The sequence below is a fragment of the Dasypus novemcinctus genome, chromosome 8 (genome assembly GCF_030445035.2).
Source record: "Dasypus novemcinctus isolate mDasNov1 chromosome 8, mDasNov1.1.hap2, whole genome shotgun sequence".
In the NCBI taxonomy this organism is placed as follows: Eukaryota; Metazoa; Chordata; class Mammalia; order Cingulata; family Dasypodidae; genus Dasypus; species Dasypus novemcinctus.
Window position 1 is genome coordinate 126,801,553 of NC_080680.1, and position 27,040 is coordinate 126,828,592.

The following is a 27,040-nucleotide window of genomic DNA, read 5'->3' on the forward strand; positions in this document are numbered from 1 at the left end:
CGCTGGGGCTCCCGCCCCCTGCCGGTTTCTCTTTCTGGAGTCCGAACCCCTCACTCAGATCCCCGGCTCCACTAGAGAGGAGTCCCTGCTGCTGGGGCACGTGGCCCGCAGCGCCCCCCACCCACAGAGCGCCCCAGCCGGGAGCACGCAGCGCAGAAGCTCCTCTGGGCTCTCGCCCTTCTGCAGGGAAGGGTGCTGCGATGCCCTGTTATTGGGTCTCAGGGGGGGAGCAGAGGTACCTGACGGGCCTTGCGGGGTGGGGGCTGAGCAGCGCCCCCTGCTCGCCCCTCCCCCGCCGCCTGCCCTGGCAGCTCCACAGATCCTCCTCCCAGGCCACCCACTGTCCCTGCTGGGAGCATCGGGGGTCCCCTGTGGGGCCAGGCAGGCCAGCCCTGACCTTGACCGCCGGCCGTTGGGGAGACCCAGTGAAATCCCAGCCCATCCACCGTGGCTGCGGGGGGGTGGGGGGTGGGCAAGGCCTCAGCTCAGAGCACCCAGAAGAAAAGGCCCCCAATGTGGGACCCCCACCCCTGGCCGTGCTTGCGTTCCCAGGATTCCCTGTGCTCAGGGGAGGCTGAGCTGGGAGCATTTCCCCGCAGGCCAGAAAGCAGGGTGGAAGGCTGAGCTGGGAGCGTTTCCCCGCAGGCCAGAAAGCAGGGTGGAAGGCTGAGCTGGGAGCGTTTCCCCGCAGGCCAGAGTGCAGGGGGGGGGTGGTGGGCCCAGCGGGGGAGGGAGTGGGCGCAGCTGCCCGTCACGCCCGCAGCCCCTGGGCCGCTTTGTTCCCTGCCTTGCGGGGAGCCGCGGCTGCTGCTGCTGCTGCTGCGACTCGATTACCCCGTCCTTCCCCTGGCAAACAACCCTCTATTATGCCCGCCCAGAGCCTGTGCACGGTGCTGGGGCGGGTGTCCTTGAAGCTGAGGCGCCCTGAGGCCGCCGCCCCCGGGCAGGCCCCAAGGCCGGGCTGGCTGCCCGTGTCCTCCCTCGGGGGCCTGGGAAGGCCTCCCCGCTCCAGGGTGCTTTGGGACCAGCCCACCCGTTGGGCCAGCTCTCGGGGCACGGGGGCACATGGGGCACTGGGGAGGCCCGCCAGTGCTGGCCCCACACACGCCAGGAGGTCCCTAGAGCCCCTGGCTGGAGTCCTGGCCCGAGGCAGCCCAGAGCCTCTCTGGGAACGGCTGCGCCTGGCACGCCCTGCGTCTGGCTCGTCCCTTCTCGAACTTTCTTCTCCCTGGCCAGCCAGAGACCCCCGAGTGTGGCCAGACCCACCCTTGGGTGAGATTCAGGCCTTGGGGTCCGGACCAGGCGCCCTGTGGGTCTGGGGCCTGCACTTCCTCCGCAGGGTTCTTGGGAGATGCAAAGGCGCTCACTGAAGAAGCCGAGGCCGGGGTGGGCGGGAGCGCAGGGCTGTGCGCACAGACCCCTGTGCCCGGCGCAGGGCTGCTAGGCGCCCACCCGCCCCGCGCCTCCAAGGGGCCCCGGACTTCTCCACTGCAGGGCCCTCGTCGCCAGCATCCCCGCGTTGATGAGCGTTTTGAGGGGTCTCCCGGAGGGCCCAGCCCCCTCACGTGCACCCCCAGGCCCGGGCGGCCCCTCTTCCCCAGCCCAGGAGGAGGCGGCCTCCGCGGCCCGCATGCCCTGTCCGGTCAGACACCTCCTTCCTTCAGGCGTTCCCCACCTAGACCCACTCCCTCAGCCCCTCTCCCCACATCAGGCTCCTTTCATAAAAACTTCCAGAAAAGGCTCCTCGCCCCTGTGCAGCCCAGCTGGCCCTCCCTGTCCTGAGCCGCTCGGGTGTCACCCGTTGCCCCTTGTCCCCACTCCAGCAGCTGAGACTGTTCAGGAGTGTGGTGGAGCCCGGAGACCCCAGAGTGTGCGTCCGCGCCTCCCGGGGCCCCTGGCAGGGTGCTGCCCCGTGCCAGGGCTCTGGGGAGCAGCCACCGGCCACCCGGTGGCAGATGCGGGGACCAGCAGGCACGGCCCTCCCTGTCCTCCTCGTGCGGAGGCTGCTGGGGGGCCGGCGCAGTGGTCTTGGCATGGCCCGGGCCCCCAGGTGCTACCCTGGCAGAGCTGCCTGTGCGGGGCCACTGTGCCCTGAGGCTGGGGTCGGTGTGGGGGTCTGTCCCACCCTGGAGCAGGGCCCCTGCTCGCAACCACCGTCTCCAGCTGGCTCCCCTGACCCCCAGCGCGGCTCGTGCCCGTCCCTGCTGCTGCCGCATTCTGTGTCGGGGCTTGGCCCCTGCCCGCTGCTGGGGGCTCTGGGCGCGGTGGCCGGCCCCCCTGGATGAGTCTGCTTCAGCTCCCCAGCCCCTAGCGGGGACCACACAGGGGGCGGCGTCAAGGGACTGATGGCCCACGTCACGAGGCTGACGCCGAGGCGGGCCGCCCTTCCTCTGCTTGCAGGACTCCTAGCCTCGTCCTGCCTGGCCCCTCAGCGGGCGGCCACATCACACGTCCTGCCCACACCGGGCTCGCACCCAGGACCAGGGCTCGGGACTCGGTCCCCGACAGTGTCAGCAGCCCCTGCTGGGTCCCCTACGTCACCTCCCACCGCATGGTCAGGGTGGGCGCTGGCAGCGGCCACAGCTCAACGGGCCTCGGTGAACGGGAGCCCGGGGCCAGCGCCAGGATGGTTCACGGCAGAGGCCGTGTCCCGTGGCTGCCTCTGTGTCCCCCCGGTGGGCGCTGAGTGGGCCTGACCCTGCTGCGCTGAGAGCTCCACGCCCAGGCCCCCTCCCTTCCGCCTGCCTCATCCCCAAACCGCCTGGCCCGGCGGCCAAGCCACGCTGGGGAAGAGCCCGGCGAGCAGCACAGGGGACGTGGCCTGGGCCTGCCCTGGATGCCCCAGCTGCGCCTCTGGCCTGCGTGCGGGCTTCCCACAGCCTGCACGCGCCCAGCCCTGCAAGGCCACGGCTGCCCTCGTTGGGGACAGCTTCTTGGTAGCGCCCCCCATGGCCTGCTCGGGGCCAGAGTGGCTGGGCATGTGGGCTGGCCCCACGGGCCCCCCGCCCCCCCTCACGGGCCCCCCCTGCCCCCACGGGTCCCCCGCCCGCCCTCAGGGGCCCCCCGCCCATCCCCACGGGCCCCCCGCCCGCCCTCACGGGCCCCCGCCTGCCCTGGGTCACTGCGTTGCCTTCAGCGCTGTTCAGTCAGTGCGTGCTCCCACTGTCCTCAGCCCGCCTCGGCTGTGCTTCTCTCGGGTGGCCCTCGGGGCCCCTGACCGGAGCCCGCACCTGCCTGGGCCCCCTCGTCTTCGGGGCCTCGACCCCCATGCCCTGCCCCCAGGGCCGCCAGCAGCCAAGCACAAGGGGCGCGCCCAGCTGTGTCCGTGGCGGCCTGCCCCGAGCAGGGACCCCAGGGGACTGAAGGACCAGATGGCACCATTGTCCCCTCCCCAGGGAAAGGGCTCATGTCTGCCCGGCCCGAGCCCCAGGGGTGCCGAGGAGCGCCCAGGGATGGTGTACATGGGCTGGACGGTCTTGGGGCGTCAGGACCCCAAGTCGGGGCCAGAGGGTCAGCTCCCTGGGGGGTGGGAGATGTGCCGGCAAAGGCTGGCCCTGATGGCCGCCCCACCTGCCCTTGAGCGGAGACCCTGCCCTGCGCTGGGGCAGGGCGCTGCAGGCGCGTAGGGCCTAGCCGCTCTCCGTGTCCCCAGCCCCCACTGCCCCCAGCATCCTGGGGAATCCTCCTGGGACAAAGCCTCCCCGCGGGGTGAGGGCTAAGGGGTGGGTGGTCCAGAGGCTTCCTGGCTCTGGGCCCTGCCACCTACCCACCGTGGAAAGTGTGGGCATGAGGTGGGCGGTGAGGCTTGGGGGTCAGAGGCATGGCTTTCAGGGTGACCTCACTGGGAAGCAGGGGCGCTGAGGCTCTAACAGGTCAGCAGGTGCAGGTGGACGCCCAGTGGAGTCGGTGGGCCTGGCTCAGCCAGGGGGGCCACGTGGCGGCCGAAGCTCCCAGAGCCGGCACAGGCCACGACCTCCGCCCGCGGGACCGCCTGCCCAGCCCCTCAGGCGCCTCAGCAAACGGCATCCATTTGGCAGACTTTATTTTTTCGGGAAAAACATAAAAACAAATGTACCTCTTGGGTTGGACCCACCGACAGAACACACAGGAACGAGACAGGCTGTGCGCCCAGGTGTGGCTGTCCCCCACCCACATCCTCCGACCTGGGGGGGTGTCCCCATGCCTCCCCCGCGTGCAGGGGGCCAGAGCCGGACTCCAGGCCACCTCCTGCCACCGAGAGCAGGACGCTGGGGCCAGCTAGGGGCCAGGGGGCCATGGGCCTCCAAAGAGCAGGCTGTGAAGAACACCCCAGGGGGGCCCGCTCGAGGCTCCGGCAGGGTCCTGTGCAGACCCCCGGGGACCGGCCTCCTCGCCTGGGGGAGGGCAGCGACGCCGTCTCCTCCAGCTGGCGAGGGTGAGGGGCACCGCTCCCGTGGGGAGCCTGGAGGTGAGCGAGCCGAGCCCCGCGCAGCTCAGGCTGACCCCGGCCCGGCGCCCTGCATACCTGGTGAGTGGGGGGCTAAAGTGCCAGCGCTCGGCCTCTGCTGCCTTCCTCCAACTCCTCCAGCTCGGAGGGGCTGGGGCGGCGAGGCTGGGGGGACCCTACCTGGGGGTGAGGCCGGGGTGCAGCGGGTGCAGCTGCCCCGGTCCAGGGGCCGTGTGGGAGCTGCGTCCCGCCTGGGGGAAAAGTGCCTGGGAGGGGCCTTGGGGGCACTGTGGGGAGGGCTGGAGAGGGGGCACGGCAGGTTTTCACATTTGGCAGGGCAGAGTGGAGCCTGGAAGGGGAGGCAGGGGGCACCGGGTTTAGGGCTGACATGCTGAAGGCCCGGCCTGGGGCAGGGCAGGCGAGGGTGGGGCAGGGCGGGCACCACGGCAGCCCCTGGCCACGCCCACCCACCTCCTGACTGCGTGCCGGGCATCCGGCTCAGGGCGCCCCCTCAGCCGCGGCCTCGGGGGGTGGGCGTCCGAGGGCCTGGGAGACCCCGGAGTTCAGGGGTGGGGGCAGGGTGGGCCTGGCACAGGGCCAGGGGAGGCCTTAGCTGGCACCGGGCTGGCACTGCTCCCGGGGCCCTGGCCCGCCCGCCTCCTGCTCGGGGCTCGAGGCGAGGTCCACCCGCTGCTCGTCCATCCGCTTGGCCTGGACCCGCTGGATGAGGCTGAAGAAGTCCTCGTCGGGCACGGTGGGGCCGTGCGGCGGCAGGGCGGGCGGCGGGCAGCGCTGCTCGTCGATCCTGGAGGACTGGGCACACACGGCACAGGTCGGCCCCCGGCCCATGGCCGCCCCCGTGCCCAGGCCGCCTGCCGGCTCTCGGGGGTCTCCCCTGGGGCCCGGGCCACCTGCTGGCTCTTGGGGGCCTGGGCTGGCCCACTCGGTGAGGGCGGGTAACCACTGGGCGCGGGACAGGGGGAGGGTGTGCAGTCCCACTCCCAGGCCCCCGGGGCCAGGGCAGGGTGTGGCCACCTCTGGGTGTTGCCTGTGCCCCCTGGGCTGGCCACGGGCCCACGCCCGGCACAGGCAGCCGGCCCTGGGGAGCCGGCTCCTGCAGGCCGCAGCGGGGAGGCCCTGGGGGCGCGCAGCCCTGTCCGTGGGGCCTGGAGGGGCCCCTGCGCCTGGGGCCGTCCCTGGGGCAGGCGGCTGACCCCGCAGCGGGGGGTGGCGGGGGCTGAGCAGGCGTGGCGGCCTCGCCGCAGGGCCCGGAGCAGAAGGTGCGGGAGCCGGAGCAGCTGCAGGCGTGTGTGTGCGTGCGGAGGGGGGGCTCTGGGCTTCTCCGCCGGGGCGGGGCTCGGGCCGGCTGCCCCCGGGCCTCGCAGAGGGCGGGGGTCTGCTCTGCTCTGCGGGAAGGAGAACCCACCGGGGACCTCGGGGCTTTCTCACGAGCAGGCCCAGCCACCGCCCCCCTCACTCGCACCCTGGGACAGAAGTTTGCTGACCTGGAGCCCCCCATCCCTCTGCCCTGCCCTGGCTGGCAGGGGGCTGGACCCCACAGCGACGAGGCCCTGGGGTGCCGGTGGCTCGGCTCCACTGCTCGCCCAGTGCTTTCCCTGGCCCCGGCGGGGCTACCAGGACCCCCCACCTCCCTCACGCCAGCCGCTGGCAGCACCAGGGGTCCCCGGCCTGCCCCATGCAGGGGCTCCTCTGGCCCTGGGCTCCTCCTGCCCAGCTGTGGTCCCCAGGGCTGTGGCCTTAGGAACGGGGCCCCCAGCTCCGAGCTCCTGCTCCCCCGGGGGCTCCGGGGAGGGCTCGGCTCTGCAGTCCCCCGGGGAGCAGAGGGTGGCCCCCGCCGCGGGCCCACCTGGCACTTGATGAGCATGTTGAAGAACTCGTCTCCGGGCTCCTGGGGGTCCCCGTCCCCACGCAGGTGGCCCCGGTTGTGAGGCGTGATGCGCAGGCCGGGCAGGCAGTTGGCGCTGGCCCGCTGGTCGTCCAGCCGGCGGCTCTGCGAGCTGGCGATGAGGTCAAAGAGCTCCTCCGTCTGCGGCGAGGCGGTCAGCGAGGACTGGGCTGGGGGCCGGGGGGCAGCGGTCAGGCCCACCCAGCCCCCTGTGCCCGGAGCGCCCCGGCCAGGGGAACGCCCACTGCCCCGCGCAGCCCTGCCGCGGCCCCCACCTCCCCCCCCGGGGGGTGACAGGGGAGCCGGGGCCGCCCCCGCCTGCTGATGCGCCTGACACGGCGCGTTCCGGGGGGCGGGGATAATTACACGCCTGCCAGGAGGCAGCTTGGCGCAGGCTGGGGGCGGCGCCGGTGACAGGGGGCACTTTGCCGAGGACGGGCCCGGCCCCTCAGGGAGCAGCTGCCGGCTTGCGCGGCCGAAGGCTGCTCGGCGGGCGTGCGCCCCGGGGATGCCCTGGAATGCCCGGCAGCGGGTGCGGGGCCGTGAGGCCCTGGGCTGTGGGGAGCCCCGAGCCCCTGACCCGTGCCCCTCGAGGCCAAGGGCAGCCTGAGGGGGGGCGGGCCTCACCGAGACGCTCCTCCAGGGTGGGGGCGGCTGTGGCCTCGGCGGCGGCGGCCGCCTGACCCTCATCCAGGGGGCAGCGCTGGTCGTCCATGCGGCTGCTCTGGAACTTGCTGAGCAGGTCAAAGAAGCACTCCTCGTCGGAGGACGGGGCCCGCGGGATGCGCTGGGGGCACGAGGGCCGGTCAGAAGTGTGGACGGCCGGGCCCCAGCGGGGCACAGGTGAGGGACCGGGCAGCGATGACGGGCTGGGGCTGGCCAGGTCGGGTCCCATCACCAAAGGCAAGGAGCCCGCGTAGAGGAGGGGAGGGCTGGTCCACCCCTGGCCAGGTTTGAGCAACGCGGTTCTGAGCAGGCCGGGGGCGGGGGGCTGCGCTGGCCTGGAGAGGGAGGGCTGGAGACCCAGTGCCCCCCCCAGGTAAAGGGCTTGGAGCCCACAGATGGGAAAACTCCTTGAAATGGGGACTGCCCCTGGCCTTGGAGGGGTCCTGGCCTGAGGCGTCCCTGCCGCCCCACGGGCCCTCTTGGCAGCCCTTCCCTGCGCCCCCCCCCCCCAGGGAGCTGCCAACACCAGCCGTGGACCAAGTGCCCGGGAGGGAGCAGGTGGGCCACTGGGGGGTGCTTGGTCAGGAGCAGAGCCTGGGCAGGTGGGAGGGGTGGCCCTCAGGGTCTGCCGTTCCTGGGTGGGCCTGGAGACGACCGAGGCTGTGGCCCCCTCATGGGTCCCCAAGGATGTGGGGGTGGCCCTGTGCCCCAAGTCCTGTCTTCTTCCCCGAGTTAGAGTTCTTCCTTAAGTCTGACCTGCATCTCACCCGCTTTAGCTCGACCCACTTCCTCCCACGGAGAGAGGACAGCCCTTGGGCTGTGGACCTTCCCGCTCGGGCCCTTCAGCTGGTCCCCGGGGCGGCAGCTGCCCCAGGACTCGCCACCTGGCTGGCCGCACCGCTGCCCGCCTGCCCCGGCCCTCCCGCCGCGGGGCGCGGGGCCCCAGGAGGAGGGCTCCGCCTGCCCCGGGCCCCACTCACGGCTGGCTCTGCGGCTTCTCCGGCAGCAGCACCCGGGGGGCTGAGCCCCGAGCGGCGGGCGGGGAGCCTGCGAGGGGCCGCTGCCCGCGGCGCTGAGCACCCGCCTCCTCGGGGACCCGCGCACCCCGCGCGCCGCGGTCTTAAATAGGACCCCGGAGCACTCGGCCCTCCCAGTCCCGCCCGCGCGGTCTGTGTCACACACACGCGGCTCCTCCACAGCCCGGGAGACAGGCCCCTCCCACGCCGGGCCCGGCCCTCGCGCGGGGGGCGCCGGGGGGACGGCGCGACTCCGGCTCCCACGGGCCCTGCTTCTCGGCCGAGCCCTGCCGGGACGCGCCCGGGGTGGCGTGGCTGCCGCCGTCGGGCCTGAAGCCGCCCCGGGGCCGGCGGGGAGCTTGCGGCGTGGACGCGGACCCCGAGGCCCACCCGGCTGTTGCTGGAGCCCGTCTGTGTGGGGGCGCCTGGGCCACCCGGGCTCCGCCTTCTCACGTCCTGCCTCGGGCACCCCCCCCTCACCTAAGACCCCGAGACCCCTGGAGGTCACGGGCAGCTCCCGGGCCGGGGGCCGGCCGTCACCGCTAACGCGCCAAGACAGACGCCTGCACGTTGGAGGCCTTTTGGGGAGACGTTAAAAATAGCCTCCTGGGGGGAGGGTGGGCGGTTTAGGGGTGCCATGAGTCACGGGAAGACAAAACCCTGCCTCTCGGCCCCCCCAGGGGGCGGGGGCCTCGCAGCCGGGGGCGCAGGCCTGGCCCCCCCCCCGCCTGCTCGGCGGTCCTCCAGCCGCGGTGGGCACGCCCCTTTGCGCCCCCCCCCTCGGGGGCTCCCCGGCACCCAGGCTTGCAAGGCCCTCCCCGCCTCAGCTGGCCTGCACCCCCTCCTGCTCCCCCAGGACGGTGCGTGGCGCCTGCCTCTCCGAGAGGGCCCTGGCCAGCGCGCTCCCGGCCAGCCTGGCGTTGGCCTACGGCGGGGGGCCGCCGGGCCAGCAGGTCTGGTACCCCAGCCCCAGGAGCAGGGAGGGCACAGGCTATTTCCAGGGAGCACACCTCCCTGTCAGGTGGGCATGGGGGTCCCGGTGAGGCAGCGGGGGTGGGGGACACAAGGCCACAGCAAGACTGGGAAGAGCCAGGCCCGGCAGGTGGCAAAGACGGGAAACCGAGGCCCGTGGCAGGGCCTTCGCAGGGCCGGGCACAGCCGGCGGCCCCATGAGCGCTGACCCCCCGGGGGCTGTTCCAGGGCCTGTGGACGGCAAGGGCCAGGAAGGCAAGGGTCCAGGCAGCCCCCGGGGACTCCTGCCCTCTGCAGTGGCCGCCTGCTCTGCCCCCCTGGACAGGTGCCCTCGCCAGCTCTGCTCTCCTGGATGGGTGCCCCTGGGGCTCCTGCCCCCCTAGACGGCTGCCCCCGCTGGCCACCCTCCAGCCTGGCCTCTGCCCCTGGGCCCCGGCTCCCCCACCAGCACCCGCAGGGCCACCTACCGCGCGCTGCACCTGGACCTGGACGTCGGCGCTGTCCAGCGGCGAGTGGCCGCCCTCCCGCGGCCTCCTGTCGGCGGGCTCCGGCCCCTCCTGGTACTTCCTGCTCCTTACGGGGAGCGGGAGGGCGTCCCTGCCCGGCCCCCGCCAGTCTACCATATGGTGGCTATCTCCATTCTGCTCCTGGGGAGGGGGGCAGGCGTGGGCGGGCGCTAGCAACACCCCCGGCCCGGGACCCTGCGGGCGGCCTCCCACGTCCCCCTCCCACGCTGAGCAGCGGCGGGGGCGGCCGTGCCCCGGGGCCACCCTGCACCCACGGGCAGGGCTAACGGCAGCCCCCCCGGGGTTTGCTGTTTGTTCAAGGCTCCTGCCAGCAGCCTCGTGCCCTCTGCCCGCCACGGTCACGAGTCCAGGTGGGCAGGAGGCAGAGGGGAGGGGCGCCCCCCCCAGGGACCCCCCAGGAGCCAGAGGGCTGGGAGGGCAGGGGTCTGCATGCCAGGCCCACGCCTGGGCCCCAGGGAACAGCTGGTGAGGCCGGCGGGGACGTGGGGGGGCCGGGGAGGGTGGCAGATGGCCTGTCCTGGGGGCCCAGGCCGCAGCGTGCTCATCTCCCGGCTACGGCGGCCGGGCCGATGCCACCCCGCCTCGCTGCCTGCCGCCGCCGCGCCTCCGGGGGTCCCGGCCCGCCCGCTCACCCGCTCCAGGGGCAGCCTCAGCAGGTCCCAGGTCTCCGCGCTCAGCCTCTGGGTCCGCTTGGGCCGCGCCCCTGGAAGACGCCGCCCGGTCAGCCCAGGCCTCGAGCCCGCCGGCCGGCCCCGGGGTGGGGGGCAGCTGCGCCCCGAGTGCTGGGGGCGAGCCCCCCCCACCGCTCTGCCCCCACAGCCACCCGTGCTGTGTCCAGGGCCCCGTGGGTCGCCCCTGACCACAGGCGCCGGACAGGCAGGCCAGGAGGGCATGGGGACGGGGTCTGGCGAGGGCCTGGCTCGGCAGCTCACCCCAACAGGGGCCTGTCCCCAGTCCCTGAGCCCTCGCCCCTGCCGCTCCTGGGCCCCCTTCACTTGCACCGTTCCCCCCGCCCGGGTGGCCCTTCCCACTGTTCACACAGCCCGTGCCTCATGCTCAGCTCTGTTGCCACCACCTCCAGGAAGCCACCGGGACTTCTCCCAGTCCCCATGGCCTCTGGAGGCTTGTACACGCCCTTCCTGGGGGCAGCTGGGTGGGCTCGTTGGACCCCTACAGTCCAGGCTGGGGGAGGGGTACGGGTTGAGAGGCCCCAGAGGAGACCAGGCCCGGGGGCAGTGTGGCACCAAAGCTCGCCGAGCTCCCGGCACCCCTCACTGCCCACAGGAGACGGCCGGGCGCAGGGCCCACGGGCACGTGGCAGGCATGGGCGGGTGGGCAGCGCTTGGCTGGACACACGGCCATGGAACCCCGCCTCCTGAGTGGCCGGGAGAGGCCGCCCGGCCCCAAGCCCCAGCCCTGAACCGCTCGAGCCCCGGCGGGTCCTGCAGGCCGGGGTTCCCCAACACAGGGGCATGTCTGAGCAGGAACAGGGGCCCTGGCCTCGACCCCTGGGTGGAGCAGAGACCAGCCCAGGTGAGGAGGCTGGGACAGGGGACCTGTGCTGCCACGAGCACTGAGGACCCCCGGGGCCCAGGGAGGAGGGGGCCGACCGGTGGGGGTCCAGGGCGGCCCCCCAAGGTGCCACGGGGCTGCAGATAGAGGGTGCCCACCACCCCAGCCCCTGGGCTCCGGCCAGGTCCTCCTGGGGGCTGAGTGTCCATGTCCTCAGGGGCTGCTGGGCAGGGCCCCAACTGTGGTTGGGGCAGAGGGGACAGGAGTGGGGGCGCTGGGGCTAAGGGCCCCACCCCTCCGCCATCCAGCCCCCAGCGCGGCTCGGGTCTTGGGAGCGCAGCGGGTGACTTGCCCGCCGGGCAGGGTGGAGGGGGACAGAGCCCACTGCCCGGCTCCGAGGCCCCCGCTCCCACGAGCACTAGCAGGCTGTGCACCCGGACGGGGCATCCACGGCCCCTCGGCCCCGGCCCCGGCCCCTGCAGCCCCTCCTGCCCCAGCACACGCCCGCGGCCTGGCGACTTCTTCAGCCGAACTCTCTCCAGCTAGGGCCAGGCCTGGGTCAGAACAGGCGGGGGCCCGGGCGGGCGGCGGGGAGGGGGCCCAGGTGGGGCCTTCCGGCCCCAGGAGCCCACCCCGACCCCGGATCAAAAAGGCAACTCGGATATGTGGACGGCGAGCAAGAAATAATGGGGTCGTTCCTGAAAAAATGGGGATGGGTCCCCGCCGCCCCGTCGATGGCAGTGGGGGTGATGGGGAGGTCTCCGTCTCACTAGCAGGACCAGGGGCCTTAGGCCCAGGCTGTACTCACCGCACCCTGTGAAAATCCCGCTCCTCAGCCCACCCTGCGCCGGCCAGGTGCCTCCCTCTCGGCAGACCCCGGGTGCCTGACTCGGTTTCCCCACCCTGCCGGCCGGGCCCAGGGCCCCCGCCGCCTGCTTCTGGCCCGCCGGTTCCTCCACCATGCCACGGCCCGGCGGGCCCCCGGCCGCAGCGGCGCGGCTGAAAGGCCCTTCTGAGGCGCAGCTGGCGCCGGGCGCGGGGCGGGCCCCTTCCCGGCCGTGCGGACGCGGCGGAGGGGCCGGGCCGGCTAAATGCGGCCTCTGTCTGGGGCCCGTCGGGGCCTTCTGAGGCCAGCGGCCCCGCCAGGCCTGCCCCGCCCCGCACCGGGCTCCCCCTCCCGCGTGGCCGGGCCTGGCTGCCCCCCCGCACCGCCGCGCCCGTGGCCGGGCGCCTCCAGGCGTGCGTGTCCAGCAGCCCGCTCGACCAGGCGCCGCATCCTGAACACACGCGCCGCATCCTGAACACACGCACCGCCAGCCCGCTCCGCCCCCCGCACTCCCGCTGCGTCCCCATCGCCCTCCTTCCCCTTCCCAATCCAGCCCGTCCCCAGGTGCTGTGGCTCCGCCTTCAAGCAGACCCTTCCTCGCTGCCCCGTCCCACCGAGGCGCCTCCGTGCAGCAGCCAGGGGACACAGCCGGGCCTGGGCCAGACCCTTCTCTCCCCCGGGGGCAAGCACCCCATCCCCACCCCAGCCTGCTCGGCCCCCGCCCTCCCTCCCACCAGCCGGCTCGCTCCTGCCCCAGGGCCTTTGCACTGACCACCCACCTGGACCGCTGCTCCCCAGTCGAGCCCATGGCTCCCCCTCCCCTCAAGTCTTGGCTCAGTGGTCACCCGGGGGCTCGGGGCAGTACTTAATGCCACGGCCTGCCCCGGCTCCACCCCGCATTTCCTTTCTTCCCGCAGCACCTCTGACGTAACTGACCCATCACCACGGGTTTGTTTCTCACTGCCCGCTGGAACCCGGCTTGCCTATGCATCCCAAATGCTTGAACGTTGCCTGGCACGCAGTAGGAGCCTACTCAGTGTTGGGGAATACGTGAGAGGCTGGCATTGGCTGGGAGCCCCCGCGCATCCCTGTGTGAAGTTCCCACGCGCTGTCTCCTCGAGGCAGAGGTCAAGTTGTCGAGGGTCGAGGGTCGGGAGCAGGGCTCCACCCACAGGGGTGGCTGCCCCGGGAATCCACCTCCCTCGGGGCCCAGGGAGACATGAGGGAGGGGGGCGGCTGCGGGGTGGAGCCCGGCTCCGGGCGGGGACCGCCACCCGGGCACGGCCGTGGCCCTCCCCGCCCTGGAGGCGGGGACCCCAGAGCAGGTGGGCCGGGGCCGGCTGGACCTGCCCGTCCGACGTAAGGCCTCCCACACCCCTGACCCGGCGCGGGGCCCCCGAGGCGGCCTCGCATTCCCTGCGGGACCCCCGGGTGGGCCGCAGGCCCAGGTGGCAAGGAGCCGTGGAGGGCAGTGGACGTGCAGCCGAGGCGCGGGGCAGTCGCTGGCCGCCTCTCCTACCGACGCGGGGCTGCAGCAGGACCCCCACCCGGCCGGCTCCTGTCCATCCCTCGCCCCTGAGGTCGGGTCCCAGCTGACACGGAGGGGCCAGCAAAGGGACGCGAGGCCACCTCGGGCAGAACCGCCGTCCCTGCAGCCGCGTCCCGTGCCCTCGTTCCTACCGAGACCGCCTCGGCCACAGGGACGGCGCCCGCGTCCCGGACACCCTGCCGCACCCCCGGGCCCTGCCCCTGCTGCGCCTCTGCCCGGGAGGCGCCCCCTCCCCGGGGCTGACTCCCCCTCACCGCCTCGCCCTGGGCTGGCGCCGCTCTCGGGGACTCCGTCCCGTCTTAGTTTCTGGAAGGCCGGGATCCACGTGGCCTGGACGGGCCAGGGCTGGCCGCGCCCCTCCTTGGAGAATGGGCCCCCCAAGTGTACCACCCCAGGGTCCCTGGCCAGAAGGGCCAGGCAGAGAGCCGGCGAGGGAGGACAGTGGCTGCTTTGTCCCCGGCACGGCCTGGGACAGTCACCCCCGGCGCACTGCCCCTCCCTTGGCGCGGGGAAGGCGGCGGACGCCAGGGCGGGTGCGGTCCCGGAGGGTGGCCGGGCCGGGCCGGGTGCCAGGTGCTCTTGGCAGAGCTGCCACCCAGAAAAGCGCGGCCTGGGCACCCACGGTGGGGAGGGGCCTGAGCGGCACCCGCCCAGAAGCCTCGCTGTCTGCCTCTGCTCTGGGGTGCACGGGCTGCTTCCTGCACGGGCTCCCGTGCGTGCGGCTGGCCACGCGGGGGCAACGGCAGCCCCCCACCCCGCGGTCACGGTTCCACCAGATGCAGAGCCCTTGACCCGCACCGGCCGGCTTCCCGTGTCCCTCTGGGGAGCCCTGGGGGCTAGGACGGGGAGCCCTAGCAGCACGGCCGCGGCCACGACACGCTCGAGAGCCACCGCCTGGGGACCCGGGGGGGCACTGGCTCCTGCCCAGGCCCCACCCCCGCCCACCAAGCTCCTTCCGGAAGTCACCGCCCCTGGCCTCCCGGGCCGCTCATCTCTTTGTCCCGGGGGGCCGTGCTGTGGGCAGTGCCGCGGTCTGGACAGGTGGAGGTAGCCGGCACGAGGCCGGCACGGTGCCCACGTCACTGTCCAGGGTGTCCCTCGGCGCACGGCGCCTGCTCCCCCCGCCGACTCTCTGGCTGACTCGGCAGACCCCACTTGGCCTGACGATGGACACGCCCCCCCAGGCCCGGTCCTGCCCGGAGGTGAGGTCCTCGGCCAGGAGAGAACGGGGCTGCCAGCTGCTGGTGCCCCTCAGCCACCCTCGGGGGGATGGGTGAAAAACCTGGGGGCAGGGGGCAGGGCGGCGGGCCTGCTGCCAGGGGACGGTGAGGAGCGGCCTCCACAGCCCGCACCTGCCCCCCCGAGTGCCCGCCCTGCACCCACCCACCATCACAGCCTCCTCTCACTCCTCACACGAGCCCCCGGGGCCGGGCCAGGGCCCAGCACGAGGCCCAGGCAGGGCTGGGGCTGGCGGGCTGGCTCCCCGGGGGGCCTCCGGGTGCGCCCACTGAGCCCCGATGGGGATTCTCCTCTGCTGGGAGCAAGACCCCCACTTGTCCTCGGCCCAGCGAGCGCCAACACCCCTCCCCCAGGGCGCCCGAGGGACATGGGCCCCTGCACCCAGGACCCACCTTGGGCCTCGTAGCCGGCCAGGTCGGGCTTCTCGGCGGCCGCCGGGCTGGTCAGCCGCCCCAAGGCCAGCTGCAGCTGCGCGACGTTCATGCGGGCGGTCAGCTCCCCGCTGCGGTCGCCGATCTGTGGTGGAGCAGGCGGGTGAGCAGGCAGGCGGGGACGGGGGGGGGCTCTGCGGGGACAGGGCCAGGGGCTTGGGCCAGCCACCCCACCGAGCCCGGGCCCCGACGCAGGGAGCCGGGCCTTGCGGTCCCCGGGTTGCGGTCGGTGTCTGTCCCGGCAGGGTGGTCCGTGCAGCCCCCCCCCCCCCCAGCCCTGCTCAGATCCAGGCCCGTCTGCCTGGACCCCCAGCTGGCTGCGCTGTCCTGCCCCCAAGCCTCGGGCCCGGCCTGAGCCCCGCTCCCCGCACAGCGCGCGGCCTGGCCCTGGCGGGGCGCGAGGACCCCGACGTGGTCTGCACGGCCCTGCGCTGGGCGGTTGCTCAGGCCCAAGCAAGGCCATGGACGGAGGCACTCGGACTCGGGGCTGGCTGAGCTGAGGGGCCGTCACGCGCGGCCGGCCTGGCACCCCAGATCCAGAGCTGGGCCTGTGGGGTCCCGGGCAGGGCCCTCCCTTCCCAGTGCTGCTGCTTCTTGCCTGGAGCCCCCTGCACCGCGGAGCTGCGGGGGGCCCAGGGGCACTGGGGGCGTCTTCAGCACAGCCAGGCTGGGGGAGGCGGGGCCTTCTCGTCTGGCGGGTGGGGGGCCCGGGGGCCCTGGGTGCCCTCCCCAGGACGGAGGCTTCCTGGGAAGGGGCGTCCCGGGGGCAGATGTGCCGGGCGTCCGTGCCCTCGCCCCGGGCTGCCTGTAGGAGGCCGTTTCCCACCTTGGCACCCAGTGTTCCCGCGGCCCAGCGGGCGCTCACGCCCTGGGGAGCCAGGGAGGCTCCTTCCCCCCCACGCTGGGGGCAAGCAGGCCCCTGGGCTGGTGGACATGCAGCATGACAGCAGCTGACCCAGAGTGGGAGGGGGCAGTCCAGGAAGGAGGCTGGAGCGGGCCAAGGCACGTGGGGGGACAGGCCAGCAGGCGGGGGCAGACGGGGCCCAGGAGGTACAGCGCGGGGGCCACCCGGGGCCCCTCCGCCGGGCTCACCTCCAGGGAGATGTCCAGGTGCTTCTTGGCGAAGGTCAGCGCCTGCCGGGGGCTCCCCATGGACACGTAGGCGTTTCCCAGGCTCCAGCACGCCCGGCCCTCGCCCACTCTGCGGGGAAACCGAGTCCAGGCCTGCACCCCCGAGAGGGGACGGCCTGGGCGGCACCACGGCTGGCGGGGCCATGGGCCCACACCCGGGAGCCCAGGGAGGCCGCGTGGCCCAGCTGGAACAGCCACCAAGCGGGGTCTCTGGTCTCGAGAGACCCCGCCAGGACGTGTCCATGGCCACATGGCCACCCCGCGCAGAGGCGCCAGCCCTGCTCCTCCCCAGCGCTTTCCTTCCAGCCGCTGAAAGCGCCGGAGTCTGAGGGGAAAGCAGGGGAGCAGAGCCCTCCAGGGAACCCCGCCCCGAAGGGAGAGCCAGGGAGGGGCAGGGAGGCAGGGGCGGGGCCTCTCAACGCTCCCGGAGGGCCTGGGGCAGCCGGGGGGGAGCACGCGGCCCGCGCGGGCCTCGCAGGCCACCCGGGCACCTGCTCGCGGCCGGTGAGGGCCTGGCCTGCGGCTGGCTCTGCCCTTGGGAGCAGCCTCCCCAGCCCCCCGGGCCACGCTGTGCCCTCCACCCTGCCCACGAGAGGCCCAGAGGCCCACCAGGGTGCAGCAGGCCTGCGTGTCTAGCCGCGTGCCTGGGCATTAGTCCATCTGTCCGTCTCCCCCTGCAGAGACCTTTGTCACGTCTGTGTCGGCGAGGGAAACGGCTCTCTGAGGTGATGGGGGTGACCACGACTGCCCGTGCCAAGGGCCAGGCGGGCCACGACTCCCCTGCCGACCACCCCCACAGTGGCCCACTGAGGCAGGGTCACGGGGTCACAGCCCAGCAGGCCGCGGGGTCGGGGGAGGTGGAGGGCAGAGGCTCAGCCACAGGGGCCAGGCAGGGGCCAGGCAGTGCTCTGACCCCAGCAGGCATCTGGGTCCTGTGGACTGTTGTACCTGCCAGTCGCCCACACCTGCAGCCACCTGCACCTGTCGGCCACCTGCACCTGTCAGCCGTCCATACCTGTCAGTCACTCGTACCTATCAGCCACCCATACCTGTCAGCCACCTTCAACTGTCACTGCATGCACCTGTCAGCCACCCACACCTGTTGGCCACCCATGTCTGTCAGCCACTTAACACCTGTCACTGCACACATCCATCACTGCCCACATTTGCCAGTCACCTGCACCTGTCATGCATGCACATCAGCCACCCACGCCCGTTGGCCACCTGTACCTGTCGGCCACACATGCCTGTCAGCCACCTACACCTGTCACTGCCCACACTTGTCAGCCCCCTGCACCTGTCACAACATGTACATCAGCCACATCCACCTTTCAGCCACCTGTACCTATCAGCCACCTGTACCTATCGGCCACCCACGTCTGTCACTGCATGCACCTGTCAGCCACCCACACCTGTTGGTCACCCACACCTGTTACTGCATGCACTTGTCACTCCCCACACCTACCAGTCACCTACACACGCCAGCTACCCACACCTGTCAGTCACCTACACCTGTCTGTTGCCTGCACCTGACAGCCACCCACACCTGTTGGTCACCCATGCCTGTCAGCCACCTACAACTATCACTCCACGCATCTGTCACTGTCCACAGCTGTCACTGCCACAGCCACCGCACCTGTCACCACATGTAAGTCAGCCACCCATGCCTTTCAGCCACCCATATCTGTCGGCCACCCATGCCTGTCACTGCACGCACCTGTCGGCCACCCACACCTATTGGCCACCCACACTTGTCACCACATGCACCTGTCACCGCCCACACCTACCAGTCACCTGCACCTGTCAGCCACCACACCTGTCAGTCACCTGCACCTGTTAGCCACACCTGTCAGCTGCCCACACCTATCAGTCACCTGCACCTGTCACCGCCCACACCTATCAGTCACCTGCACCTGTCAGCTGCCCACAACTATCAGTCACCTGCACCTGACAGCTGCCTGCACCTATCAGTCACCTGCACCTGTCAGCCACCACACCTGTCAGCTGCCTGCACCTGTCAGCCACCACACCTGTCAGTCACCTGCACCTGTCAGCCACTGCCCACTGACCACGCGCACCTGTCGGCCAGCTCCTGGGCGATGAGCAGGTGCCGCAGGTGGTACTCGGCCGCGCGCTCGTAGTCCTGCAGCAGCGTGTAGGTGTTGCCCAGGCTATAGCAGGCCTGCGCCTCCACCGCCTGATCCTTGAGCTGCCGCGACAGCTGCAGCGTCTTCCTGTGGAGGGGACAGGCGGGAGGGGTCGGCCCTCCGGGGAAGGGGCTCTGGGGGCAGTGGGGGACAAGGCCCACCCGCCGGCCCCTAGCCCAGGACCCATGGGGCTTCCCGGGGCCGCCTGTGCTGGGATGGACGTCGGCCGCGCTCGGCGGTCACCTCGCCACCTTTCTCCCAGGGGCTGCGGGGACAGCACCCGAGGGTCCCGGTCCGAGGCAGGACCCCGCAAGCAAGCATGGCCCTCGTCCCCCCGGCCTCGGTCTCCTCCCGCACAAGGGGCGGTCACTCCCACACCCCAGAGCTGTCAGCGGCACAAAGATGCGAAGATGCTGTGCCCATCACTAGGCCCCTCGGCCCTGGCTGGCTGCGTCGTCCCCAGACCCCGGGGCACCTCGAGGACGGTCCCGGCACCCGCCGGCCTCCACCCCTGCCGGCTCACGGACAGGCTGCCCCTGCCCCACTGTCCCCCTCCCGTGGGGCGGGGCGCCTACTTGTAGTACTCGGCGGCCACGTCGAAGCGGCCCAGGAAGACGTGCGCGTTGCCCAGGTTGCTGTAGGCCCTCCTCTCGGCCGCCTTGTCCCCGAACTCCTTGGCGATGGCGAGGCGCTGCGGGGACCGACAGCTGAGCCCGCGCCAGGGGCGCCCACCCCCACCCCCCCGTCTGGCCCCGGCGGCCCCGCCCGCTCACCTCCTTGTGGAAGGCAGTGGCCTCCGCGAAGTTCCCCAGCAGGTAGTGGGCGTTGCCGAGGTTGCCGTAGGCCCTGCCCTGGGCCGCCCGGTCGCCCAGCTCCTTCACCAGTGACAGGTTCCTCCTGCGGGGACCCGGGAAGAGGCCGCTGGGGGCCGGCTCCCTCCACGCGGGGGGGCCTCAGGGGCCGGAAGCAGCCCGTGCTCGGGCAGGGCCTCCCCGGCCCCCCTCCGCGCAGCCGCGCGGGCTGGAACCTGCCCTGGCTTCCCCGAGCCCCCGCCCTCTCCCCCCTGAGGAGCCCCCTCCCCGAGGACAGCGCAGGGGGCAGGGGCGGCAGGCGCAGGTGGGAGGGAGGGGCCTGGACGCCGGACGAGGAGGCCAGCCGGGGGCACCGCGGGCCCCCCCAGCTCTCCACCGCGGGCCCGCCCCGCTCGCCCGGCCCGACGCCCCCCACTCACTCGTAGAACTCGGAGGCCCTGCGCAGCGTCTCCCGCACGCCGGGCGGCAGGTGCCCGGGGTCCTGCGCGGCGTCCCAGGACAGCTGCTTGCCCTTGGCGTGGTACACGTTGCCGATGTTGTACAGCGCCCTCGCCTCCCCCACCTGCGGGCGGCACCGGGAGTTGGGGAGCGCACCCCCTCACCCTGGGTACCGCGGGAGCCCTCCGGGCGCGGGGACACAGCTGCGCAGCCGCCACCCGGCCAGCGTCCCGCGGTCACGGCGGCCGGTCTGTGGGCCCCGCTGTTGGGCGGCGGCCCCGAGGCCGGGGTCACGGGAGGGCACCCCCGGCTGAGTGTCTGGGCAAGCCGCCCCCGGTGCCTCAGTTTCCCTGTAACACGGGAGGAGCTGGGAACAGAGCAGTCCTCATGTCACTGGCTCACGCTGCCCAGGCTGGCCGCCCTCGGAAGATGGGGGCCCGGCGGGGACCCCAGCCTGCTCGGCCCCACGGCGGCCACGTGCCCTGGCAGCGCCCCGTTCCCGAGGGCCCCCTACTCGCCCAAGTGACCGGAGGTGGTGGGGCCACCCCCCCCATGCGACAGCTGGGTGAGGCGCATGGCCCTCCCCCGCCGGACCTGGGGGCGGGCGGCCGGGTGGCCCCTGACCCACCTTGTCGCCCTGCTCCTGGGCGATGTCCAGGTGGCGCTGGCAGCAGACGACGGCCTCGTCGAAGCGGCCCAAGGCCTTGAGCGTGTTGCCCAGGTTCCCGCTGGCCTTCGCCTCCCCCACGCGGTCCCCGATGGTCCTGCACGCAGAGGGCGGGGCCGTGAGGGCGGCGGCGGGGACGGCCTGCGGCCCGCAAGGGGGTGGGCACCGGGCAGGGGGCAAGGCCCGGGAACAGCCCGAGCAAAGCCCGGAGGCCGGGGGAGGCAGGAACGGGGACCCCGGAGCTCCAGGGGCGCACCGGGGAGAGGGGCAGGGGGCTTCCCGGGGGGCAGGGGGGCAAGCCCCCAGGCCAGGGGCCACCTCCGGGGTCGCCACGCCCTCACGCTCGGCCCGCCGGGAGCCGCCCACCTGGCCAGCAGCAGGTCGTGCTTGTGGTACTCGAGCGCCCGCGCGAACTCCTTCAGGTAGAAGTAGGCGTTGCCCAGCTGGCTGTAGATGGCGCTCAGCGTCTTCAGGTCCTCCGTGCCCACCTGCACCGCGGCCTCGAAGAAGGCGGCGCCGCCCTTGAAGTCCCCTGCCTTGCACAGCCGCTCGCCCTCCAGGGCCAGCTCCAGGCACGAGGCCTCCATCCTGCGGGGGAGGGGACATCAGGGCCCCGCCGTCCACCGCGACACCCTCTCGAGGGGCGTCAGGGCAGCGGCCAGGCCTCCCCGTGGCGCTCCAGGTGAAAATCGCCCAGGGGCAGGTTGCTGGCGCCGACCTGCCAGTGCCCAGGTGAGCTCACCTGGGCGGCTCGTTTCTGCCGGTGCTGGCGCCCTCTGCTGTTCCAGGCCACAGCCTGCGCGCCCCTCCCCTCCTCCGGGGGGGGGCTCTGGTCGGGGGCCAAGGCTGCCCCCCTCCCCCACAGTGCCCTGCAGGACCCCGCCCGAGGGGCAGAGATGCGCTCGGCTGGCCGGGATCGGCCCGGGAAAGACGCTCCAGCACGCTGTCCCCAGCCCCAGTGCGCTGCCGCGGGGAGGACGCGAGCCACTCCGGTCCCAGGATGAACCTGCCCTCTGGGGAACCGCCCGGGGAACCCCAGCGGAGGAAACCCCTCACCCTGGCATGGCCCCTGCCCCCTGGCTGCTGGGCGGCCCCCACTCTGCACCTCCCCGCTGAGGGCCTCCCAGATCCTCGGTCTCCTCTTCAGTCCTAGTCATGCGGGTCCCAAGGCCTGGCCTGTTTCCCCGCCAGGCAGGGGGAGGCTGGGGGGGAGGTGGGGGCTGTCAGGAGAACCGGTGAGTGGAGAGAACAGGAGCCCGACCTCGAGGATGCACCCCGAAGGGCAGGAAGGCTGCGGGACCGCAGGGAGGGGCCCCGGGGAAGCCGAGACGGGGCTCCCGTTGGGGGTGTCTGCCCGGCCCCCAGCCCGGGTGACGGCGCGCTCAGGCGGGGACAGGGACCGCACAGCCGGCCATGGCGGGCAGGCGGGGGCAGGCGGGGGCAGGCGGGGCAGGCGGGCCGCAGCGATCCATCTGTAAATCCTACAGAGGTAACCTCCTGCCGGAGGGGCGCCCCGACACAGCGCGCCCCGCTTCTGTTGCTGGGGTCTGCGCACTTCTTCAAACAGAGCGTCGCCTCGGCTAGCTTTCCTCAAGCTCTGGAAGCAAACGTCCCTTTGACTCACGCTAAAAAGCCCCGTTTATCTCCACGTTCTTACCTGAAAAAGAGCGCATTTCAACTTCCCCAAACGACAAGACGCGGGCGGGGAGCGCTGGCATCTGCCGAGGACCCGCACCTGCCCAGGGGCCGCCCAGCCCGGCCTGTCCGCACTGGGCCCGCTGCCGGCAGTGCCCGCACGCCCCTCGGGGACCCCGTCTCTCCAGCCTCCCAGAGGGGGCGTGGCCCAAGCTCTCAGCAAGGCTGGGTGGGCGCCCAGAGGCGCTTCTGACCATGGTGGGGGCAGGGGGGCCAATGGCACCAGGGAGACCCGGGGGTGTGTACCCCACGCCAGTCAGGCTTTGTGGCGGGTGGGGACCCCTCGGCCTGCGGCCAGACTGGCCCTGCCTGGCCCCAGCCCAGGCACCCTCCGCCTCCGCCCAGCCGGCCGGCAGGTCACTGAGTGCCACGTGGGGCCCGCCCGCAGCCCTGGACCCCTGTGCACTCCCCCGGGGGCCCTGGTGCGAGGGGCTCCTGGCTGGCCTGTGTGACGAGGGAGCAGTGCCACCTGCCTCCTGGACGGCCAGCTGCAGTCCAGGACCCCAGCCAGGGCCGCGCGTCCCCTCCCCGACGGCAGAAGCGGCCCACTCGCCAGGAGGCAGGGCGCCCGCATGAGGCTACAGAAGGTTCTAGCTCTACACCCGCCTGCCAGACGCCCGTCAATGGGCCATAGCTCAGCCCCGAGGCCGCGGGGCCACAGGCCGGGTGCGTCTCCTGGGAGCGGCTGGCGCCTGCCTCCACCGGGGGGGGGTCCAGCCCCAGGCCGGGGGTAGCAACGCCAGGGCCCTGGGTCCCCTGAGCTCCCCTGCAGCTGCCTCCTGGGAGTGCCGGTGACGCCAGCCCACGGTCAGTGCCACACACGGGGCTGCCCGATGAAGGCCAGCTCGCCCCGACGGGGCACTGCGCAGGCAGAGGGGGCGCGGGCTCAAGCCCAGGGTGAGTCCCGCTTCGGGGCGCTGGCAGGTCTGACGACAGGAGCTGCCTCCCGGCACCCGCCTTGGGCAGGGCCCCCAAATCCAGGGGACAGAAAAGGGGCCTGCCGTGGCCCTCCAGCTCAGGGGACTCCACCGCGGGGACGCCACCCAGAGAGGCGCAGGGCCCGGCCCTCCAGGCACCCCTACCTCTTCCCCCGCAGGCTGCGCCTCCTCTGAGTGTGCAGCCACAGCTCCAGGCCCATGGGCAGCAGCGGGTGGCGGCGGGGGACACTGTCCACCACCTTGCACGCGGCCCTCCGGTGGGGGGGCTGGCCTTCCGTGGCAGCCGCCGGCATCGCCAAGCTCCGGGGCCCGCTCGGCCGGCCTCCGCGGGGTGCCCCTGCCCCCTTGCCCCCAGGGCTGGCGCTGCAGGCTCGATGTCCGGGGGGCAGCAGGCCAGCCCTCTGGGGCCTCCCGGGACCCGACGCGGCTCAGGGCGGCTCAGGGCCCGATCGGCACCGTCAGCAGTGGGCAGGTAAGGCGGGGGCCTGGGATAATCCTCAGCCACGGGGGCGCCGCCCTGGGGGGGGCGGGGCAGGGCACGGGGCCCCCGCCAGCCTCCCTCCGCGAGGGCAGCTTTACCACGTCCCAGCGGGGCCCAGCCCCTCGGCGCACACCCGCGTGCGGGCTCGCGGGACGTCGCCGTTTGAGGGTGAATGAGAGAAGGAGATGGGGCGGGGGCGCGCGCTGCCTCCGGCCCCCAGCCCCTCTCTCGGCCCCGCCAGGCGGACGGCGGGAAGAGGCCTTGTCCAGGCGGGTGAAGGCGGGGGTCCGGGCAGGGTCTGTGCAGGGCCTCCCACATCCCCCTTCCCCTGGGGCCCGCGTTGCCAGCTCCTCGGGGGTCCCAGGCGCCAGCCCACCCGGGCCCACCAGGGCAGGCTCGGCGCTGCCAGGCTTGCTGCCACCTGCGTGTCTGAGAGCGGACGCCCCGGCAGGCACCTACCCCCCCGGCAGGACGGCGGCACGAAGCAGCCTTTGTGCCCCGACCAGGGAGCAGCGCCGCGCGGGTCAGTGGAGCTTGGGGGCTGCAGATAGCCCACCTGGCTGCCCCCCTCCTACTTCCCAGCCCCGGGGTCAGAGACAACGCCGGACGGCGGTGGCTTCACAGAGCCAAGCGGGAAGCCCCCGGGGCAGTGGAGGGCAGGCCGACGTCCAGCTGAGAGAAGGGGCCGCCGGGCAGGCGGGACCCCAACCTGGGGCCCCGTGGCTGGGTCCTGGCACTGAGGATGCCCGGGGCCCGGGCCCCACTCTGGCGCTGTCTGCCCTCACGCCTGTCAGGAGCGGGCGGCGAGGCCCGGGCGTGAAGCCCCGGTGCTGGGCCACCAAGCACCCACACAGACCCCGACGGCGTCCCCTGGGGATTGTGGTCTTCAGTCCCCACTGGCCCCACCGCCCAAAGCAGGGGAGTGGGCAGCCATCCCTTGGGATGCGCCACCTGGCGAGGGGCAGGGCGCGGCCGAGCAGCGGTGCTGCGTGACCGTCTCAACGCCTCGCTGGGCCTAGGATTGTGGGGTTCCCTCCCCCGTCCCGCCACCCACAGAGTGAAGCTGCGCTGACCACCAGTGGCTACGAGAGGGGGAGGCAGCGGGAGTAGGCGCCACTGGAGGAGGGGACACGAGCGTCCCAGCTTCAGGAAAGCCCCCGAGGGTGGGGCAGGGAGGCAGCCCCAGTTCCCAAGCCAGGGTGGGGCCGACCGAGGGTGGGGGGGTCGCTATTCCTGAGAGGCTCCCCGGGGAGGGTGGGGCGCTCTGCAGTCCTGCGGCCTGCCCCCCACCTGAGGACGCCCCTGTCCCCACGCTGGCGGCTGCTGCCTGGAGGGGGCACATGGCTCCCCACCCCCACCCCCGGGGCCTGGGCGAAGGCTGCTGGTGGGGGTGGGGTGAGAAGCTGGAGAGGCCTACCCAGCCGTGGCTCTCCCGCCGGGGGGCTTGGTCCCCTGCTGTCCCTGTCCCCTCCGTCCCTCCCTGCCCCGGGCCCCTGCTCTGAAGGGCTAAATGCCCCAGCCCACCCCGCCGCCCTCTGCCCGGGACCCTGCTGGGCCTGGTGGGGGCTGGGCAGGCTCTCAGTCCTCCCCAGGACGCCCCTTTACAAGAACCTAGTGCGCCCCACCAGGCAGGCGGGCACGGGGGGGGGGCAGCCCTGGGCACCTTGGCCCAGCCCGGGGTGCCCCCCCCAGCTGGAGCCCTGCTGAGCACCCCCCACCGGGTGAGGACAGCCGGCTCGGCCTCAGGGCGCTCACGGCCCACTTGGGGACGTGGGCCCACTGGCGCTGGCTTCTCCCAGACCTCTGGTCCGGGGCTCTTCCCACCCCGCCCCCCCAGCTCCACCCTTCTGCGGCCACCAGAGCCCCCAGGGCTGCGAGGTCAGGGCCAGGATCTCCCCGGCTCCTGAGGCCCTGCCCCTCCTGGCCGTGCACCCCAACACACACCTGGGCTGGCTCCCTTCTGCCAGGGCCTGGCCCACCCAAGGACCCCAGGTCAAGTTCACAGAGTGATCAAGGTGACTCCAGGGTCTCCCAGGGTCAAGTTGTCCCCTCCACCCACAGCTCCCCTACACGAGTGCACACAGTAACACACACACATACAGGCAGAACACACAATGCACACATGCACGCACACACATGCGCATTCACATGTACATACATGCGCAAATGAAATGCAAACATACATAGAAACCTACAGGCGCACAGTACACACATGCTTTCGTGCGCACACATGTGTACAGTGAGCAAGTGTATGCACACATGCATACGTACACACATGCATATCTGTGTGCTCCTACATGCAAATACACATGCATAAGCACACACGCACACGCATGTGCTGCCCTGGCCCGGGCTGCCTGTTGGTGCTGCCAGAGCAACCCCTGCTTCGGGACAAAGCAGTCCCTCTCCAGGAGACCCTGGGCTCCGGTTCCCGGGGACGCTCGATGGGGCAGGCGCCCAGCGTCACCCCCCAGCAACCTGTCCCTGCACCAGCCACCCCCCAGACCCACGATGGCCACAGGGCCTGGGGCCACGGTGCCGGGAGTCAGGGCCTGGCAGGGCCTCCCGGGGCCAGGCCCGCCTCCGCCCCTGCCTGGCATGCCCAGCCGTCACCTGCTCGGCGCCTGCACACCTTGGCAGCACCTTGGGGACACCCTGTCATCACCGATGGGCGTGGGGCACGGCGCCCAAACCGCTGGGTTCACCTGTGAGCCTGCCCGCAAGGCAGGCGCTTTCCAGGCAGGCTCGAGCCCCAACCCGGCCACGGGGCCTGCGGGCCTGGGGAGCCGGGGTGCCCGGGGGTCGGTTGAGGGCAGGACCCCGCCCAGGACACAGCTGGGGTCTCGGCAGCCTCTGCTGCCCCTGGTACTGGCGGTGGCCGGGAGGCGGGGCCAGGCTGGCGAGGGAGGGTCCCGGCAGCCGCCCCTCACCCCTCACTGCTGTGCCCGGAGGCCCCGCTGCCCCAGGGCCCGCTGGGCCTCCCGTCCCTGCCACCCTGGTCCCCGGGGCCCTGGGGGACGGCCCTGGGCGCTCCCGCCGCCAGCTCTGTCCCGGGGCTCTGGCCGGGGGAGGGTCGGGGCTCCCACCCCGGCGCCGCCGGACCCCCGGCCGGCAGGGAGGGGCGCGCGCCCGCCACGTTGCGCGCCCTCGGCGCCGCCTTTGTTCGCCGCCGCGCCTCCCGCCCGCCGGCTCGCCCCGGCCCCACCGCGACCCCCGGGCCCCGGCCGGCGCTTCCCGGCCCTTCCCTACCTGCAGTGGAGGCGCCGGGCCGGGCCGGGCAGCTCGTCGGCGGCGGGCGGGGCCGGGCCCGCCATGGGACCGGGGCGCGCCGAGGGCCCCGAGAGCGCCGCCGCCGCGCGCCCAGCGTCCGCGCGTCCTTCCGCCCCTCCGTCCGTCGGTCGGTCCGTCAGTCCGCGCGGGCGGGAGGGCGCCGAGGAAGTGATGTGCGCGGCCGGCCCCTCCCGCCGCCGTGGTCGTGATGTCACCGCCGCCCGCGCGGCGGGGAGGGGGCGCCTGGGGCCGGGGTGGCCGCGCCGCCGGGCCCTGCCTCCGAGCGGCGGGGAGGGAGGGAGGGAGGGAGCCGGTGGGGGGAGGGTCGTCTGGGGCCGGGGGCGGGGCGGCTTTCGGTCGGCGCGTGGGGCCTTGGGAGATGCGGCTGTGG

The 27,040-nt window shown here is 73.2% G+C and overlaps 1 protein-coding gene across 1 annotated transcript; it reads right to left on the bottom strand.

Moving 5' to 3' along the window:
- Positions 1-4,025: 4,025 nt before the first annotated feature.
- On the bottom strand, positions 4,026-26,736 carry GPSM1 (G protein signaling modulator 1). Its single transcript, XM_058302732.2, has 14 exons — positions 26,629-26,736; positions 20,632-20,853; positions 20,227-20,362; positions 19,580-19,722; positions 19,122-19,245; positions 18,924-19,039; positions 18,280-18,435; positions 16,163-16,271; positions 15,032-15,155; positions 10,146-10,216; positions 9,454-9,633; positions 6,960-7,119; positions 6,294-6,502; positions 4,026-5,239 (listed from the first exon to the last, which is right to left on the bottom strand). The coding sequence occupies exons 1-14, from the start codon at positions 26,691-26,693 to the stop codon at positions 5,036-5,038; spliced, it is 2,019 nt and encodes a 672-aa protein (XP_058158715.1). The 5' UTR covers positions 26,694-26,736; the 3' UTR covers positions 4,026-5,035.
- Positions 26,737-27,040: the final 304 nt, after the last annotated feature.

Coding starts and splice junctions, on each gene's coding strand:
- GPSM1 (XM_058302732.2), bottom strand. CDS start 26,693: ATGGCGGGCCCGGCCCCGCCCGCCGCCGACGAGCTGCCCGGCCCGGCC. Junction 20,363..20,631: donor CACGACCTGCTGCTGGCCAG/GTGGGCGGCTCC, acceptor CTCTGCGTGCAG/GACCATCGGGGACCGCGTGG. Junction 19,040..19,121: donor CCACTGCCTTCCACAAGGAG/GTGAGCGGGCGG, acceptor CGGTCCCCGCAG/CGCCTCGCCATCGCCAAGGA.